The sequence below is a fragment of the Lichenostomus cassidix genome, chromosome 3 (assembly GCF_008360975.1).
Source record: "Lichenostomus cassidix isolate B80296 chromosome 3, HeHo_3.0, whole genome shotgun sequence".
Classification (NCBI taxonomy): domain Eukaryota; kingdom Metazoa; phylum Chordata; class Aves; order Passeriformes; family Meliphagidae; genus Lichenostomus; species Lichenostomus cassidix.
Window position 1 is genome coordinate 20,098,505 of NC_139483.1, and position 16,847 is coordinate 20,115,351.

The 16,847-nt window shown below is 37.8% G+C and overlaps 1 protein-coding gene across 3 annotated transcripts in view; it reads left to right on the plus strand.

Moving 5' to 3' along the window:
* The window catches only part of USH2A (usherin), a 383,112-nt gene that overhangs the window by 325,893 nt on the left and 40,372 nt on the right, over positions 1-16,847 (plus strand). For all 3 annotated transcript variants that reach the window (XR_014850703.1, XM_085054819.1, XM_085054820.1), the window contains exons 59-61: positions 225-383; positions 1,043-1,205; positions 7,053-7,407. Coding sequence is in view for 2 of the 3 variants with exons in the window: in XM_085054819.1 (XP_084910945.1) it covers positions 225-383; positions 1,043-1,205; positions 7,053-7,407 (677 nt within the window). In the remaining variant the exon portion in view is untranslated. The remainder of the gene's footprint in view (positions 1-224; positions 384-1,042; positions 1,206-7,052; positions 7,408-16,847) is intronic.

Sequence of the window (16,847 nt, forward strand, 5' to 3'; positions counted from 1 at the left end):
TGATTCTTACCTAAGACCTGTAATGTCTATCTTCCAGTTATAATCTGCAGATGGATCTGTTTCAGTTTATATTTAAATGATTGTAGTTTTCAAAAGAGGCAGTAGGGAAAACCTCCAGTGGGGGCTTACATTTAAAATTGCATGTGATGAATGGCTCTTTGAAGTTGTCCTGCACTGTTGTTAGCATTTCAGATAATCACTGGTTCCTCTGTGTTTCACAACAGGGATATTCATTGTCAATGTGCCTTTGGAATACAACATCCTACTAAATGCAAGCAGTCCTGCTCTGCTGGTGAAGCCAGTAGGACGAGCACATTTTGCCTTTGTTGATGGCCTGGATCCCTACACCCTGTATGAGATAAGAATACAAGCATGCCAGAGTGGTAAGGAGATTTAAAACAGTCATCTGTGTGACTGGAAAGGAATAGAGATTTTCCAGGTAGATTCAACTCAGCAAAACAGATAAAATCCTATTTTTACATTGGAATCAAATGTTTACCTAGTAGAAAGGAATTCTAGCACTGAATGAAGCATTACATATATGTCCATGTATCATGTATGTGTTTCTCCATATATTGTGAATATATTAAATGGAGATTTAAAATATGTATTTTATGTTATATGTACCACTTTATTAAAAGCTCTTCACAAGCAGCCTAAAGATCCTTCAGAATGGACATGCAGAACTGAATCAGTTCTGTAACAACTCACCAACAAAAAGTGGTAATCATAAAGACAGGTGAGAAGAGCCCAGGAATTACAAAATTCCCTGACTTTGATGGAAATTTTCAAAATCCTATTGAAATAAGTTTTTCTAAAATGACAATTTTGAACCAATTTGCTCCTCGCTCTCGCGGGTGAAATTCAGGAATAATTCATTGGCAGAGTTGTGGTAATTTAAGTGGGTTTTGAACAATGAAATTAAGTGAAATGAGGCACCATTTCCACCAGCAGCTTTTTTACTTGACATTCATTTGCTTTTAATGTAATTTTTTTGTTGAGGACAAAGCTCTTATCACTATACAAACTTTTGTTTTTGTAGGTGGGTGTGGAGTGGGTGGTCAAATATATTCAAGAACTGCTGAAGCACCTCCAAGAGAGCTGAGCCCACCTATTGTTAAAGCAATTGGACCTGCACTCATAGAAGTGAAATGGGCACCACCTAAGAAACCAAATGGCATCATTACTAACTACTTTATTTACAGGTAAATGCCCTTACCACCTCAGAATCTTAGTCCTACCTAATGGTTCCTTTCTTTATTCCTTGATATTTGTGGAGGTGAAAAAAGGTTTAGAAGTAAATGAAAAAATATATGTTACCTTTCAAATGCTAAGGTAAGAAGCTGATCTGTGGATGGCCATGTTGAGACTATGAGCTCAAACAAGAATCTTCTTGAACTACAAATGTCAGAAAGCATGTGCAATTGCATGTTTTAAAAATTCTAACAAGCAAAAAAATCTTAGAAAAACTTTGTCAGATAGATACTTGTATTGTGTTTACCCAGACTACCAGATAAAAACTTCAGTCTTCTCTGATAGACAGCTGAGAATTTTGTAATGGTAACAGGAGTGATTCACCATTTCTGAGACTTTTAAAAGCAGAAAAAGGTATCTAGTTTCCTAAACCGGATCAATCTTCCAACATAATTTATGTTCCTAAGTAAGAAATCTGAACAGTGATTACAGTGCATCTGTTTATGTTCCTTAGTGTTTGTATTCATCTGCCCAGTGCAGTTGTTGTCTGATGCATTCTCACTTCCTATGAGGAGTTTCCTAAGCCCTGAGTGAGGATTTTTCTGTATAGATAGCTGTGTTTAGGGCAATATGAAACTAGCAGAGCACTGATGTCTGCTGTGCCTGTTGACCCTTTCTTAAAAGCTCACTGAAGCAACCTTCTTGAATAGCTTCAGAAATCAGAGAATATAAAACTCAAGCCATATATTGGAGAGGGATTTTAAACTCTGAATTTCCTGAGTTTTCCAACTCTGTGTGGCAAATACATGCCAGGCTGATCCTAGCCTCCCACAAAGAGTTTGAGACTTTTTATTATATTAAAGGTGTGACTGAGAAGATGGGGAATCAAATTACCTTTTGGAATCCTCGGTGATAATTAATATAAATTCACTTCTACTTTAAACATGTTAGTAGTCTCTAAAAATTCCTGCTGTCTTGAAATACCCTTTTGTTTGCCTCTTTTTAATTGTCTGATCAAAAAGCCCAAATCCCTCCCCTGCATAAAGAGGAATAAAGTGCATGTTATAGCCCAAGACATGTCTTCACTCTGTTGGTTTTGTAAATAAAGCTGATGATTACCACTGCTATTCCATGGCAACCATAGAAAGGGAAAACAGGAAATATAATGCAGAAAGCCTGCTTCAGTGAAAAATACTGTAAATTGAATTTGACAGCATTTGATGGCATTTGATTATTCTAGTCACAGCCAAACAATGATATAAAGAGTAATATGAAACAGAATGTGTTACTGCCTAGCAGACTCAAAAGCAATAAACCTTCCTCCAATGTGACACAATCACTTCACAATCATAATTGTAGCCTGTTTGATACCTCTGAGTACAGCAGAAGGGCACTGACTGACATAGATACATTTTGTTTTTTATTTAAAGTGAAATGAAAATGGCGCACTGGGGCTCCAGATACAATCGGTATATTCACCTACATAGGCATGAATCACTTGGCAGTTATTTCAGCTGAAGTTTAAATGTGCTTAGACAACAACAATATCAAATCTTTCTCAGATAGCTGCAAAAAATCAGAAATGGGATGTAAGCACATAGTTCTTTTTCATTTTGTAGCCACACATGGCCTTACATTGTTATAGCAGCAAGACTGCAGTATTTCTAAGGGAGGTTATGGAATGTAATTTCTTCTTCAATGTGTGCCTCTTCCTTACTGCATCACCACCAAAATAAATTCATTTAACTCAAAACCTGGAATGCTTGGGGACCTAGTGCGTGTGCAGATCTCTGCATTAAAGTGGCAGGACTCATGCTTTCCTCTAGCATCATAAAAGTACTCCCAAATTTGCAGCCATTTTGCTAGAAAACAAAAAATTTAAATGTTATTTTATGATAGAATAGACAGCGATATTTTGTTTTTTATTCATGTAGCAGCTTTAAACACAGATCTGAGACTTTTAAAATTTCCTAGCAAGGACCACAACTTAGAAGACACTGTGAATGAGAAAAGATCTGATTCATGAAAAAAATCACCTAATCGAGTTCTTTTCCCATTCATCATGACATAACATCCCTGTGACAACCACAGAAGTTGCCAGTCTGAAAAAATAATATTATGAAAATAGATTATATATATTTGTTTCTGTATTTTAATAAGTTATAGGTCACATAAGCTAATGAAGCTACTCTCTATTGATTACCAGCATGCACTGTGTAGGAGTCACATGAGATGGCCCTTAAAGACATATTGCCTGTAAAATTAGAAGTATTTTGGTTTGTAATTTCCTTAAGTGAGTGTCCAAATTTCTGTCAAACTGTCTATGTCTTGCCCAATAAGATTACATTGTTTAGTATATATTTGTGAGATTGAAATGTAGCTCTCACTAGCTGAGCAGTCCTGTTGATGAAAATGTAGCAGAAAAATGAACTGGCAATTTAAGACAGAAGATATGTCTCAGTGGCTGTTGTGACTTGCAGTGTAGAGGCTTCTACACTGTCTCTTTATGATTAATTCATTGCTTAACTGTATACCCTTAACCACGAGTTGTACCCAAGACAGCTTCCAAGGAACATATGTTACTGGATGGTTTAATGTAGGAATCCCTATGGATGGTTGTGTCATTGAATACAAGAACTCCTGAAGGCTTTTATTTTTACCTCTGATTGATCTAATACCCAATCTAAACTGGGTAAAACCCAATCTAAACCGCAATTTCCTTTTGTTCTTTTTTACATCAGAATTCATATTTTAAAAAATTACCTCAAATCATAAAAGCTACATTAGTGTAGATTTGTTGAACACAAATGGTAAGTGAGGCTCCTTTGTTTAATTAGTTGTTAAACTGTAGAGAGGGAGCATTGCTGATGCTGCATTGCTCCCCCACATTTGACAGCGTGATTCCCCAATCATTTAAATTTTACCCCAAGACTTCTCAGTGCTCCTAAAAATAACTCACTACCACTCTGGTAAGGAAAGCAGCAGGCACTGCTAAAACACGTAATTTAGTTGTATGGTGAAAGGTAAACATGCGAGGAATAATTCTGGTTTGACCTGTGAGACCTCAGGGATTCGCTGTCTCCGTGCTCAGGGAAGCCGAGGGGTGAGCGCTGCAGTCGGCGCTGCTGCAGCACAGCTCTGGAGTTATCTGTCACAAAGGAGATTATATTCTCCTTCTTATGTCATCTGCCACAGATTGGCAGTGGGGCAGGGAGAATTTGCCCTTATAAAAATAACTATCTGAACATCTTCAGAATGAACGTAAGCAGCAAATCAGACTATGCAGATTAAGAGACAGCTTCCAGCTCTTGGAAATGTTATTCTCCTTTGCAGCTCATTGTACATAAGAAATACTTCCAGTTAAATGAGCAGCTGAATCTTAAATCTTAAGACGATTGAAATGATTACAGATTGTTCAACCACTTCTGTTCAAAGTTTATTCATACATGAAGATATTCTGGGGTTTAGCACTACAGATGGAACCATTTACCTAACCATAAGTTTCATTCATTAAATATTCAGCAGTAATAAGATCTAAATACTTAACCAGGCTACATTGTACAGCTTTGCCTGTGAATCAGCTTACAGTTGGTGGCATATTTGATCATTCAGTGTGAAAAAACTGTTTATCAGAGACTTTAGAATATTTATAAAACATACATTTATGTATTCGTTTAAGTCCCATACTGTTTGGTCAGCAAGACACATTAAATGTGACTTTATTGCATTAAAATGTACTCTCTTTTCCCTTAGTTACAGAGATTTTTTTAGACATGTTTTTGAGTACACAGAGAAAAGACTATATTTTTAGGTGCAGGAGAAAGACATAATAGTGATTCACCTTTCAAAATTATATGTCTTGCATTACATCCGTGGACAGCATCCAAGAGAGACTTCTGCAGGAGTCTTAACTTGCCATTATAATAGAGCATGGGGAATTGTACTAAAAATTGCTGATGGAATTTTGGAGACAATGGGTAATTTTGGACCCTGACTCTTACAGACAGACTGAGAATTTCTAGGGAATCATTCCTGCTTCTTCTGCCAGCCATTCTTTGCCTAGTTCTGCCAACCAACCCTCAGTATCAACACATCTTACATTTTTCCTATTTCACTATGATAGAGATATTGTACCTCAAAACTCTTCTTAAAAAAAACCCCATACTTTCACCTTTGTAAACGAAATAGTGTCCATATAATCTGCTTATCTCAGAATTTAGCAAAAATTATTTAGCTTCATATGAGAAAATAATGTCTTCATTGATGCCTTATATATGCATATACACAAAGGATGAATAAACAGCTGTGTACACACTTGCATTCATTATGTTATTCATATTTGCATGTTCATAGCTGGGAATATATTATTATAAGCAGTTAAGATTATCAGTTTCAAAAAATCAGTGTTTTTTTTTTTAATTTTTAAATCAATTCCTGGTTTGATCTAACAAAATAAAATCCAACAGAATTCTTTGAAACACAGATTTTCTCTTGCCAAAGAAATGTTCTTCAGCTTCTGTGTGTGTGTGTAGTGGTGATGACACCCAGTAGCCAGACAAACCAATTTTACTTCTGCAAATATGCCCTGCTTGCAATAAAAGTGGCAGATAATGTAATCTGGAATTTTGTTGTTGACATGGAGGTTGAAAGTGCTTTTGCATTCTGTACAGGCCAAAGCTCCTGTGAAGAGTAGGGGAAATACTTCAATTCATGTGCAGTACAGCACAGCCATCACTGAGATTTATCACAGTGTTTAAATGTAACCAACTTAATTTCACACAAACATTTTTATGCCAAGTGAAAGAATTGATTTGATAACTCTGTCTTGAAGATGAGTGCTCAGCTTATTAAAACTGTTTTAAATTCTGTAGAGGAGGCCATACTGCAAAGGGGCTGAGAGTCATCTATAATCTCTGGTACTCAGAATATCAGGTCCAACACAAGCAAATCTATAGTATTAATTCTATAGATACATATATATATACATAGGTGTGTGTCTATGTATACATAGATATATATACATATGTACAAAAAGAAAAACCCATTATGCCAAAAATCTATACAATGAATTTTCTTCATATATCTTAGGTTTGCATTTTTAAACAAAAAGAGTGTTGGAAAAAATACATTGTTTATTACAGAAAACACTATGTGTGATATTTTAATGAGGTTTGGTGGTGGAGCTGCAAATTCAGCTAAGTTTATGCACAAGGGATTACTTATTCCATTTGCAAGAAAAAATGGGATATTTAGTGTGAGCAAACCAGAATTTGAAAGTGCACAGCTCTAGTTTTGAGGGCATGATAGAATATTTATCCTTTGTTCACTAGGTAACATTTTTCTCCAGTAAATTCATCATAAGTTTTCCATAAATGAGGGATCCTGAGGTGAATACCTCCATAAATAAATGGATTTCAGAAATGTTGAAAACTTGCACCCATATTGCAATTCAAATCATTGCTTAGCAACTATAGATAGATTAAAAATTTCACATTCTAACTTCTGAAAGTCTCATTTGTGGTGTGCTCTGTTCTAGAAGGACAAAAAGCCGTTGTGTTGCTGCTCTGGACTGTGACAGCACATTTGCTTGCCATGTTTTATAGTATTGTTCTAGATAAAGGAGAATAATTGATTGCCTCAAAAATCTTTTCTTCACTACTCAGCACCTAACACAAGTTCAGGGAAATGCTTTTAAGATGCAAAGATAGGTAGGCAGTTCCTTGTGTGTATCGAAAATATGGAAGTAAGTCCTGTATTTTTCTGAGATACTAGTTGAACTTGGAACTTCAGGATCAACTGTTATGGGACTGCTAAAGCTATTTTCAATTTTAAACACACTGCTTTTGGTTTAATTCCAGACGTCCTGTGGGCAGTCAAGAAGAGCTGCTTTTGTTCATCTGGACTGAAGGAGCTTTGGAATTCATTGACGCATCTGATGCGCTCCAGCCTTTCACTCTCTATGAGTATCGTGCCAGAGCTCAGAATTCCATGGGGTCTGTGGACAGCCTGTGGGCTTCAACCCAGACTCTGGAGGCTTCTCCGTGGGGCATGGGAGCCCCTTGGGCACAAGCCACCAGTGCTTACTCGGTGCGGCTGAACTGGACCCAGCCGGTGTCCCCCAACGGTGTCATATCTCTGTACCGAGTGGTCTATCAAGAAAAAGGCAGTGACCCAACCTTTAGCACCCCAGCTGTCACAGCACTCACCGTCATGGTAAGAACTGGACCACAAAACCAGTTTCAAGATGTTTTTACTGTCCTTTGATCTCTGTTGTATTTAAAAATCCGACTTAGCACTGATGTGAAAAGTGGGGTTTCCAATTGCCTGTTGTTTCTGGGTTTGGCCCAATGCAGACTGAAACATTTCATGTTAATATTGTATTTGGGGTAGAGGCATGTAAATTACTCAAAAGCATGGATGTGTCATGTCCGGAGGAATTAAGCACTTGCATTTGTCAGCTTTGCTCTGAAAATACTGTCCTGAGCTTTCTGTCTGACTGACAAAATAGTTTCACAGGACGTGCACAAAGAGCAGCAATATCACTCCTCCTTGTATATAATTCTATTTTTTAATTCAGTTGGAATCATAAAGTGAATGAATTAATTAGTAATTACATAGTTCATATATGCAACCCATTTGCATGTTCCCCTCATAATTCATCAGCAATAAAAGCAGTTCTACTTTTATTTCCATTTCATATACTTATATTAGAATGTTACTTTGCACTGCTGATCTGTCTTTTCCTTCCCTTTCTTTTCCTATTTCTATTCAGTATGTGAAAGAATAGATTTGGGAAAGGGCAGGCTGTTTTGTGAACTGGCAGTGTTACATTAAACCAGAGACAGAAATGGTTGTTTCATGCATTTACCACTGCTCCTTCCCCCTATACATTACATTCTAGTCTTTCTATAGCAAGACAGCTTATAGATAGTTGGACTGAACTGCTGTATATTAGGACAGTTGGTGTACTTGGTTGTCTTCTGAAAATAAGTTTTAAAAGTTTAAGGAGGTTGTAATAAAGTTTGGTTTCCTCAGCAGTGCCACCTCAAGTTCATAAACCTGGAATTTTCCCTAAATTATCTTCTTAGTCCATGTTAGTATTGAATAGCACCATAAATCCCCTAAATTCTTAATCATCCCAATCATTAAGCATCTGGTTGACAATTCAAGTAGGATCCTAAAGAGCTTTTTCTGGAATACCCAGCAGTAATCTTTAAGTAACTTCCTCAGATAAATCTCTACATGACATGATGGAAGCAGTTTCTAGCTTGGTAATCTTACATACCCTTGATCACAGGGTTCCAAACTAGTTTTGTGTCTACCTTCCTGGAAGCCTAAGGTGTCTACCTTCCTGGGTTAACTTTGTAATACATCTTTTTCTGAAAAAGAAAATAGGTCCTGAACTGGATCATAGGAATAATATATACTTTTGCCTTCTGAAGCAGTTGCATTCACATTGCACAGCATGCCAGGCTTTAAAAAGTAGATTGGGATTCTAAACTTGTTGAGCTTCAGGCGTTTTGGTACTTAGCTCCCTTAACTTGTTTTAAGAAAAATAACCACCATCAGAATTGTGATGATGCACCTAAGATGTTAAAACCAGTGAAAAGGCAAGGCTTCTCCTACTACTCTGCTTCAGGAACATGCGATGTGTTGCTGAGCATCAGAATCCACCTGGCTGGTCATGCATTGCAATGTCTTCTAAGCATGCCAACAACAACAGAAAATGTCCAAGATGGTTGTACTGTGGGCAATAAAACCTACCAAAATGGTCTTTTAAATAATGTTGCTACAGTGTGTTTCTTTAACAACATCAGTTAAAAGCCTTTTAGATTAACAAGCTATTATTTACTAAATTGTGTTTTCCTGGCTCCAAAATCCGTTATTTTCCCCAAACACTATCCTGAATCAAAATGACATTCTGGCAGCATATGTATAGCTGTTCTACTAGCATTGCAGCAAAGCTGACTTGCATGGTTTTTTTATGTCTTTTGTCTTGAACATGTATCAATTATTTCTGCTACACATTTTAATTTAAAATATTATACTACCCTTTGGGGACAAATCTTTCTGCACATCTCCTCCATCTCCTCCATCAGTTGCACTCACTTTAAGTTGTTGCAACTGCATTAACTGAGTAGAATTGTTGCTGATTTATACCAAGGACCTGAGATCTGAATTGTGCCTCTTCTGAATATAGGAGAACAGCTGAAGCTTTGAATCAAAGTTATTGACATAAAGTGCATGGAGTTCAGTTATCAAAGATATCTTCAGGAGGTTAGGTCAATTATCTCAGCAGGCAAAAACCTGGACACCAACTTTCAAAGTTATCAATGCTTAAAAATAGAATTTTATCATTAAATTGCTGATATACCCTTAACTTTAGCTTTGCGAATGAGATACTTTAATTAAAATGTAATTTTATTGAAGGAACTAGAATTCCAATGATTAAACTTCTACCCCTTTAAAATATAGCTTTCATGGGTACTAGGATAAATCATTTAATCTCCTAAAGCATCTCTATTGGAGCTCCCTCGTGGGATATGCCATTAGTCATTCTCTCTCACAAGCTTCCATGTTACAAGTAAGACTTAAAGTATTAAGAAAGCAATGAGTTTGGTCCTTTATTTAATCTGTTAGACTCCATTCTTATCCCATTAGATTATTCCAGGGGAAAAAAGCAGTGCTAGAATCACGGTAGCTGATCCCACCCTTGCACTTGTGGGTTGCGCCCTGGTTGCCTGCCCCAGGACATAAAGCTTGACCAAAACTTAGAGGAGAAATACAATCCTTGTAACACTGTAGGATACAAATTAAGCTTTTGCTTATGCCCCTGCAGACTGTTCTAATTTGACAGCTTCGTTTCCATCTATTTCAGAACCAAATGAGAAGCATCTTCTGGGTTTTCAAACAATGTGATAGACTTAGCCACTATACCTTCCCCAAATCCAGCTATTTACTCCCCATTAATATGTATTTGAGTTGAAATGTCAAAGGTATGGCTGTCTGGTGCCATCACGTTATCACTGACCCCTTGAAATTTTACACTGCCGGTGGAGATAAGAACTCAATTCTCAGACCAAAAGCTGCTACCACTGAAATGAAAGGAGGATCTCCTGCACCCTGAGAAGCAAGTGACATACATGTGAGCCATTTTGATGCTTCACAGCTAAAAGAGCAGTGTCACCCATTTCCTTAGCTTGTTTGGCCAGGAGTGTAGTGACAGATGTTAGGTGACAGTGAGTTAGACTGACATTCTGGTTTATTTGCAGAGCAAAGTCAAGTCAAGACTGGTTACAGCAGCACAAGTGTCTCCCACAATGTCTTTGCAGTTCATTTTAACCCTCTAAAGCAGGAATCGTATTTAGTGTCTTGACAGCATTAACATGAGACAGATGTGTTTATAGGGGAATGGATTGGCAGGAGATTCTCATTTACAGAAATTTGCATAAAGTGACTAGATTGTCAAAGCAAGCTTCTCACTTGTGAACTTAGGACTTAAGCTTGTGAACACAGAACCCAGAGCTGATTTCATTACAAAGCCAATGATTGCCTGCCAAATGTCATCAAAGCATCCCAGCTCTTAAACTGCTGTATTCCAAATGTTGCTGTGAGGTAGAATGGTGGGTAGGTTTGGATATTTCTTGACGGGTGTTTTGTGGGTGTGTAATGCTGTTTTTCCCACGACAATTGTATCAAGTGTTTGGTTGTTTATCGTGAGCAGGAGAATTCAAAGCCAGGAAGTTGAGTAAAAAATACAAACTATGTAGCTGTTAGACTATGCTTGGAAAAAGAAAAGCATCCAGAGATGAGGGTTAAAAAGAAAAACTGCTTGCTATGGGCAGTGCCCCCCAGTTATTATTATTATTATTATGTAGAATCAAGGTCTCAGTGTGTTAAATTCACCTCAGTGAAGTGTAGATAAAAATGCATTGTGCTTGCTAGAGGATGTAAGAGATAGGTGTAAGCATCATAGGTCTTATTCCTGAGAAATCTTGCTCCTGTGCCTGCCCAGAAGCACAGGTCTTCTCACAATGTGTTTTGCAATGTGAGGCTCTCAGGCAAAAATTATCCTTAAATGCTTTTTTTAGCATAACCATGCCAGCTTGGGGTGAGAAAATAAACCATCTCTTAGCTGCTATCACTGCCCCAGCAAAGCCTCTGGTTTGGCTGCAGCTGTGCTAACAGTTGAGAACACATGTTGGCTTCCCTTACATTATTTGGGGAGATGGTATGTAACTGCACTGGCCAAGCTTCTCTTGGCAGGTGCCATGATAGGGAAATCTGTAGACATATTGCAGAATAGCAGTAATAAAGACTTTGGTAGGAGGATGAGGCTTTGGTTAACATGATTGTGTTTTGATAAGCAGACAGTAATATATATAGCAAATAAATAAACTGAGGAAGAATATTAAGTAAAGTTTACTTGTTGAAAAACTCTGTATCAAAGCTATTATATCAGAAATAATTTTGAGTGGCCAATACTGCCATATATTCATGCCTCCTATGCAGGCTTTTACAGATATCTGGAATCATGCATCCAGAGTTAGTTTCTTTCTATTCATTGCATTTAAAAATACTTAATACATTCACGTGTGGTCCTTTACTTCTATTTCCTCCTATGGACCCTGCGAACATTTGGCAGCATTAGAGATGAGATATCACATAGTTATTAACTTCCTTGTACATACTATTCACTAATGCAGAATGCAGTGCTCTACAGGGCAACTTTCTTACAGAAGAAGTAATGAAGATTGTAGCCACAAGAATAAGAAAAAATTATGCCAAGGAGAGGAACCAGGGAAACTATTTTATACGTGCCTATTGCAGATGCCTGGGAGATGGAGTGCACCCTAAGAACACAGGATGAGTGTAAGTGAAGGAATCCCCATATATGCCATAAATTCAGAAGATGTGCTACTTAGCAATGAATGAAAGCTGTAAACGGCAGTGGAGGGCAAAAGTTAATTAGGCTACTGTGCTGCTGTTAGAGAGTGGAGAGTAGCCACCACCAGAAACAAGATGGCTGCTCAGCAGTGCCCTAATGCAGCCAAAAGATCATCTCCTTAGCTCTGCAAGGGCTTATGGGTTAGGGGAAATCATACACAGATGACTAATTTTTTTATGGTTCACAGACGATCAAAGTGAAATTCAGCAGCTGTTCAGGACAAGTGACCACTCTAACGGCTGTAATATAACCTGCTAAATAGAGAGGGAATTGCATGAGAGCAAGAGGTTAGCTGTGATTATCGGCAGGTGAGTGCTTTATTGAAGTTGAAAGACCATTAACATTGATGGAGTAATTATTTCAACTTGAAAGTAATTACCTTGATGGGTGATAACTTCTCCAGTGTTCCCAGATTTGATTGGACCAAACAATTGTGAACTCTTGAAGCCTAGAAAAATATTACAACAATACCGCAATGTTTAAATTACTGAAACCACTGTTAGAGTATTTTAATTATGCCTAACAGTGAAAAGATTTTAACGTACAACAACTGGTGACCTCTCATGTATAGAGACATTTGCATTCTAATTTCAATGAAATGATCCCCACCTACTATGTGTATGGTGTGTGTGATGGGTTTGCAAATGAATCGTTTGATTTAAATGCAGTTTTTAAGATTCAAAGCCTTGTTAGCACAGTTTCAGGAAGGGCTTGTACTGGAATTGCTCTAATTGTTTTATTTGCCAGGAAAGCCCAGTAATATAAAACGCTTTCTATGTTTTAATCTCTAGACCTGTTAAGCTTACACAGGATGAGTACAGGACAAGTGTTCCTTCACATTGAAGGCTGCTTTAAAAAAGTGTGTGAGGCAATCTGCATCTCACAGATTCTGTTGTTTCCATGCTGCTGCAGAATATGCTGGATTTGGCACTACAGCTCTGTTTAAATAAGCATTTGGATTGGCACTATGATGCCCCTCCAGAAACTGATTAAGTGCTTCAGTAAGCCCCACCTATCAAGACAGACATGTAGAATTGCCTAATTAGAGCAGAAAGGATGAAATGGATTGTTGCACAACTTTGATGAATTTGAAGTACTGTGGTAATAGAACTGGAGGGGAATGGTGAGAGAGAAAGAGAGAGACTTCAGCTCTTCTATTTATACCATCCTTGCCGTAAACAAGGCCACTTCACTGTCTCCTGGATGTTTCCGACAGCCGCAGAAACATAGCTTTAGATCCTGCTGGAACTCTGCCAGGAAGGAAAGAGTCCTTACGAGTTAGGAAGGAAAGGTTTGTCTGTGAGGTCTTAATACGTTGTCAGGCAACTGGTGATTTGAATTAGTGAAGGTTACAGCAAGCAAGTTTATTTTGCTTCTTTTTTTCTTTAATGTTTTCCCTCTAATTCAGTGTGCAACATGAAGTCAACATAATTTTGTCTTTCAAAAAATTTTTGGACCAGAAGTAAAACCACAGATCGAGTTATGTCTGACCACGCCTAACCACACTCTAGATTGACTAGGTCACAGTGCCTGGATCAATAGGTAATTTGTTCTACAAATAAATTAGTTACCTATTTGGAAATATCTGGTGTATTTTATCCTTGGGCTTCTTGTGCAAGGTCCATTTTTTATCCATTATGTAGTCTTTTTTTGTTGAGTGAAACACATATAGAATTAGGTCTTCTGAGATATATTTATAATATCTGACTTCAGATGTGTAACCTAGTTAAGAGCACAAATGTCCTCTATAGACCATGAAATGTCTAGAACATCTAAGGCATGGACACTTTCCATCCTTGGGCTGCAGCTTTTCACACGAGACTGCCTTCCTATGGTGCACTTGTGTGCCTTTACTGATAAGTGTCAGTCAAAGAAGGTGGTTGATTTTATTTACATTGATTAATCAGCTTTCTAAACCCACACAATGGAATTATGCAGTTTGGCAGGTTTAAATGATGGTTCCCTTTGACAGAAAGATGGTGGTGGGCAGCACTCTGGAAGTGGTAATCTTTTCTGTGTGTGCACCTGCCGCCGTAAGAGAATAGGTGACCACCTGACAAAGCCTAAAGGCTGATGCCTAAAATGAGATTGCATAAATGTTCCACATGCTGCTTCTCTATCTGTGTTTTTATATTTGCTTTATACTTGTGTTTTTCTCTGTGATTTTTTTCTGTAAGTCTTGCATTTCTGTTGTGAGAATATGATCAAGCTAACCAGGGAGTGTAGAAGAACACCATTGACAGAATGTTTTCTAATTTATAAAAACAAAATAAAAAAACCAGAAATACCCACAAACCTTCATCCTACTAAGTATAATTTGTTAGGAAGATGTAATATAGGGACATAATTCCGTTTGTGCCCTGTTATATGACTGCACTAAATCAGCTTTAAAAAACAACATTTTAGTAAGCTACAGATGCTTTTTCATGTATAAGTAGAAAATAAAAATGAAGAAGGAGGAGGCAGAAATTTGTTGGGTGATATGTACAGCTGTTTTTCAAATTAGATATCTGTTTAAAAATGCTTAATTGGATTTGACTACATTTTAATTCACATTTAACCAACATTCTTAAGTGGATGTATCAGGCAACTCCAAGATAATGCTCTTTGTTGGTGAAGTCATAGGGCAGCTTCCTAAAATCCCCACGGTCATGCCCAACAGTTACAGATACAGGAATTCCTCAGCTGATAATTAGAAAGGCCACTCCCCAGCGCCCATCCCACCCTCCAGCCCCACTTCCCTCCACAGATAAAGTCTGTTATTCAAATTGGCTGAGAAGTGTTATGTCACATGCTTATATTTCATGGGGAATTTTAGCAAGCAAAGGGTAATTTTAAGAAACAGAGAATCCTACCTTTTAAAAAAAAAAAGACAGCAAAACAAGCCATAGGACTCATGGGAATTGGTAATATAACATAGAGCCTCATACCACTGGGGACTCCATTTGAATCTAATCCAGGTCTACAGTCACCAAAGTCATTCTCATCAAACAGCCGTGGGATGTCCTATGCAAGGTAAGTTTAGTATTCTCAATTGACCTCCTGTCCTTTCTCTTTACTGCTCCCTTTTGAATCCCTTCCCATCACTCAGCTTCACAGCCTCATTCAAGCTCATCTCCCCTATGCTTGTTGCAGTTTCCCATTTTCTGTCTGCCAAGTGACCTCTCTCTCTCCTCTTTTGAGACTTTACAAAAAGCCCTGGAATGCATGTATAATCTTGCCCCCTCTTTCATTGGGGAGCAAGACCCTAATATCTGCCTGGTGCTAAAACATGAATTTATCAACAGAAAGCTCTTTGGGAGTGGGAATGGGTGTCCGTCTGTTAATTTACAGCATTATAAAAATATTATTTTTGAGACTGTAATAGCAATTATGGTGAATAGGGGCCAGATGGCCTCTGCATCTAGAAAGCAGAATGGCAGTGTATTTTTAATGGACTTAAATGTTACTTTTTGATGGGAAGCTAATATTAAATTCTGTGTTGTAGGTGCCTGTCAGGTGAGTATGGCTCTGAGTTTTGGTTTTTCTTAAAGTAATTACTAATGTCATGCCTGGATATTTTTGCCCACTAAAGCCTTTTTTTGTGGTGGGGTCTTTGTTGTTGCTCTGGTTGTGGGTTGTTGTTTTTTTTTAAGGATGGTTATTGATCTCTTGCTGAGCTGAGATTTCAGTTTTATGCCAGATAGTTTGATTAATGGGTTGGTTTCTGTGAGTGGACTGAATGGGGATAGGAAGCACAAGCCGCTCATGCCGCCAACCCTAACTCCGTCAAGACGCATAGCTCATTATGAAACAGTTATCAAGTATACATGAAAAATTAATTGGGCTCAGTTTGATTCTGAAAAGGATCAGCTTTCTACTTGGCGGTCCCCCCAATCTTTCCAGATGTTGCACGCTAGCCCCTCGAGAAGCAGCGAAGGGAGATGTATTAATACATTGTATTGATTAGATCAAGACCCCTGACAGTTATTTGTAGAGATACCATCTGGCTGCTGTTCGAATTCCTTCACCAAAAACAGGACGTGACATGTTATTAATCTCAACTCTCTAAGTATAGACAGTTGCCTTTTCTGCTAAACCGCATTTTACCATTCCGTAGGAGATGGAGGCAGACCTGAAGGGTGCTGAAATTAAGGTTATTACACAAATTGAGCCATATGGTCCAAATATTTCAGCAAGAAAATTGCCAGGCAATAAAAATTGCTCCTGCCTTCCTAATGGTGTAAATTACAGTTTAACCATGGCTCTAATGATGTCCTTCTGCCGCGCTTAACTACTGTTACATGAAGGACATTGTTTTAAAAATATAAAAAACAAGTAAATGCCAGCAGCGTGTTTTACAATCTGTTAGTGTGTCATTAAGAACACTGTCAGAATTACATAAACATAATGGCAGGCAACCTAGCATACAAAAGAACAAGTATGGAAATAGAAAGTGTCTTGAAAACTCCTTTAGCTTTGTCAAGAGCCCTTTCCCTTCTGGAACTTTTCCAGTATGGGAAAATGTGGCTGCTTATTTATTCCAGTTCTCACACAGGCTCTGATGGAGACTTTAAAATCAGAAAAAAAATACTGAATATTCCAATGCATTTTGAGCAGGTGACAATGGAGGGGTATAAATTTACTATCACATTATATGGTAGCTGTATATAAAGTTAACTGGGTATGAAAAAGAAATCCAAAATGTGACTCTCATTTCAAAGTG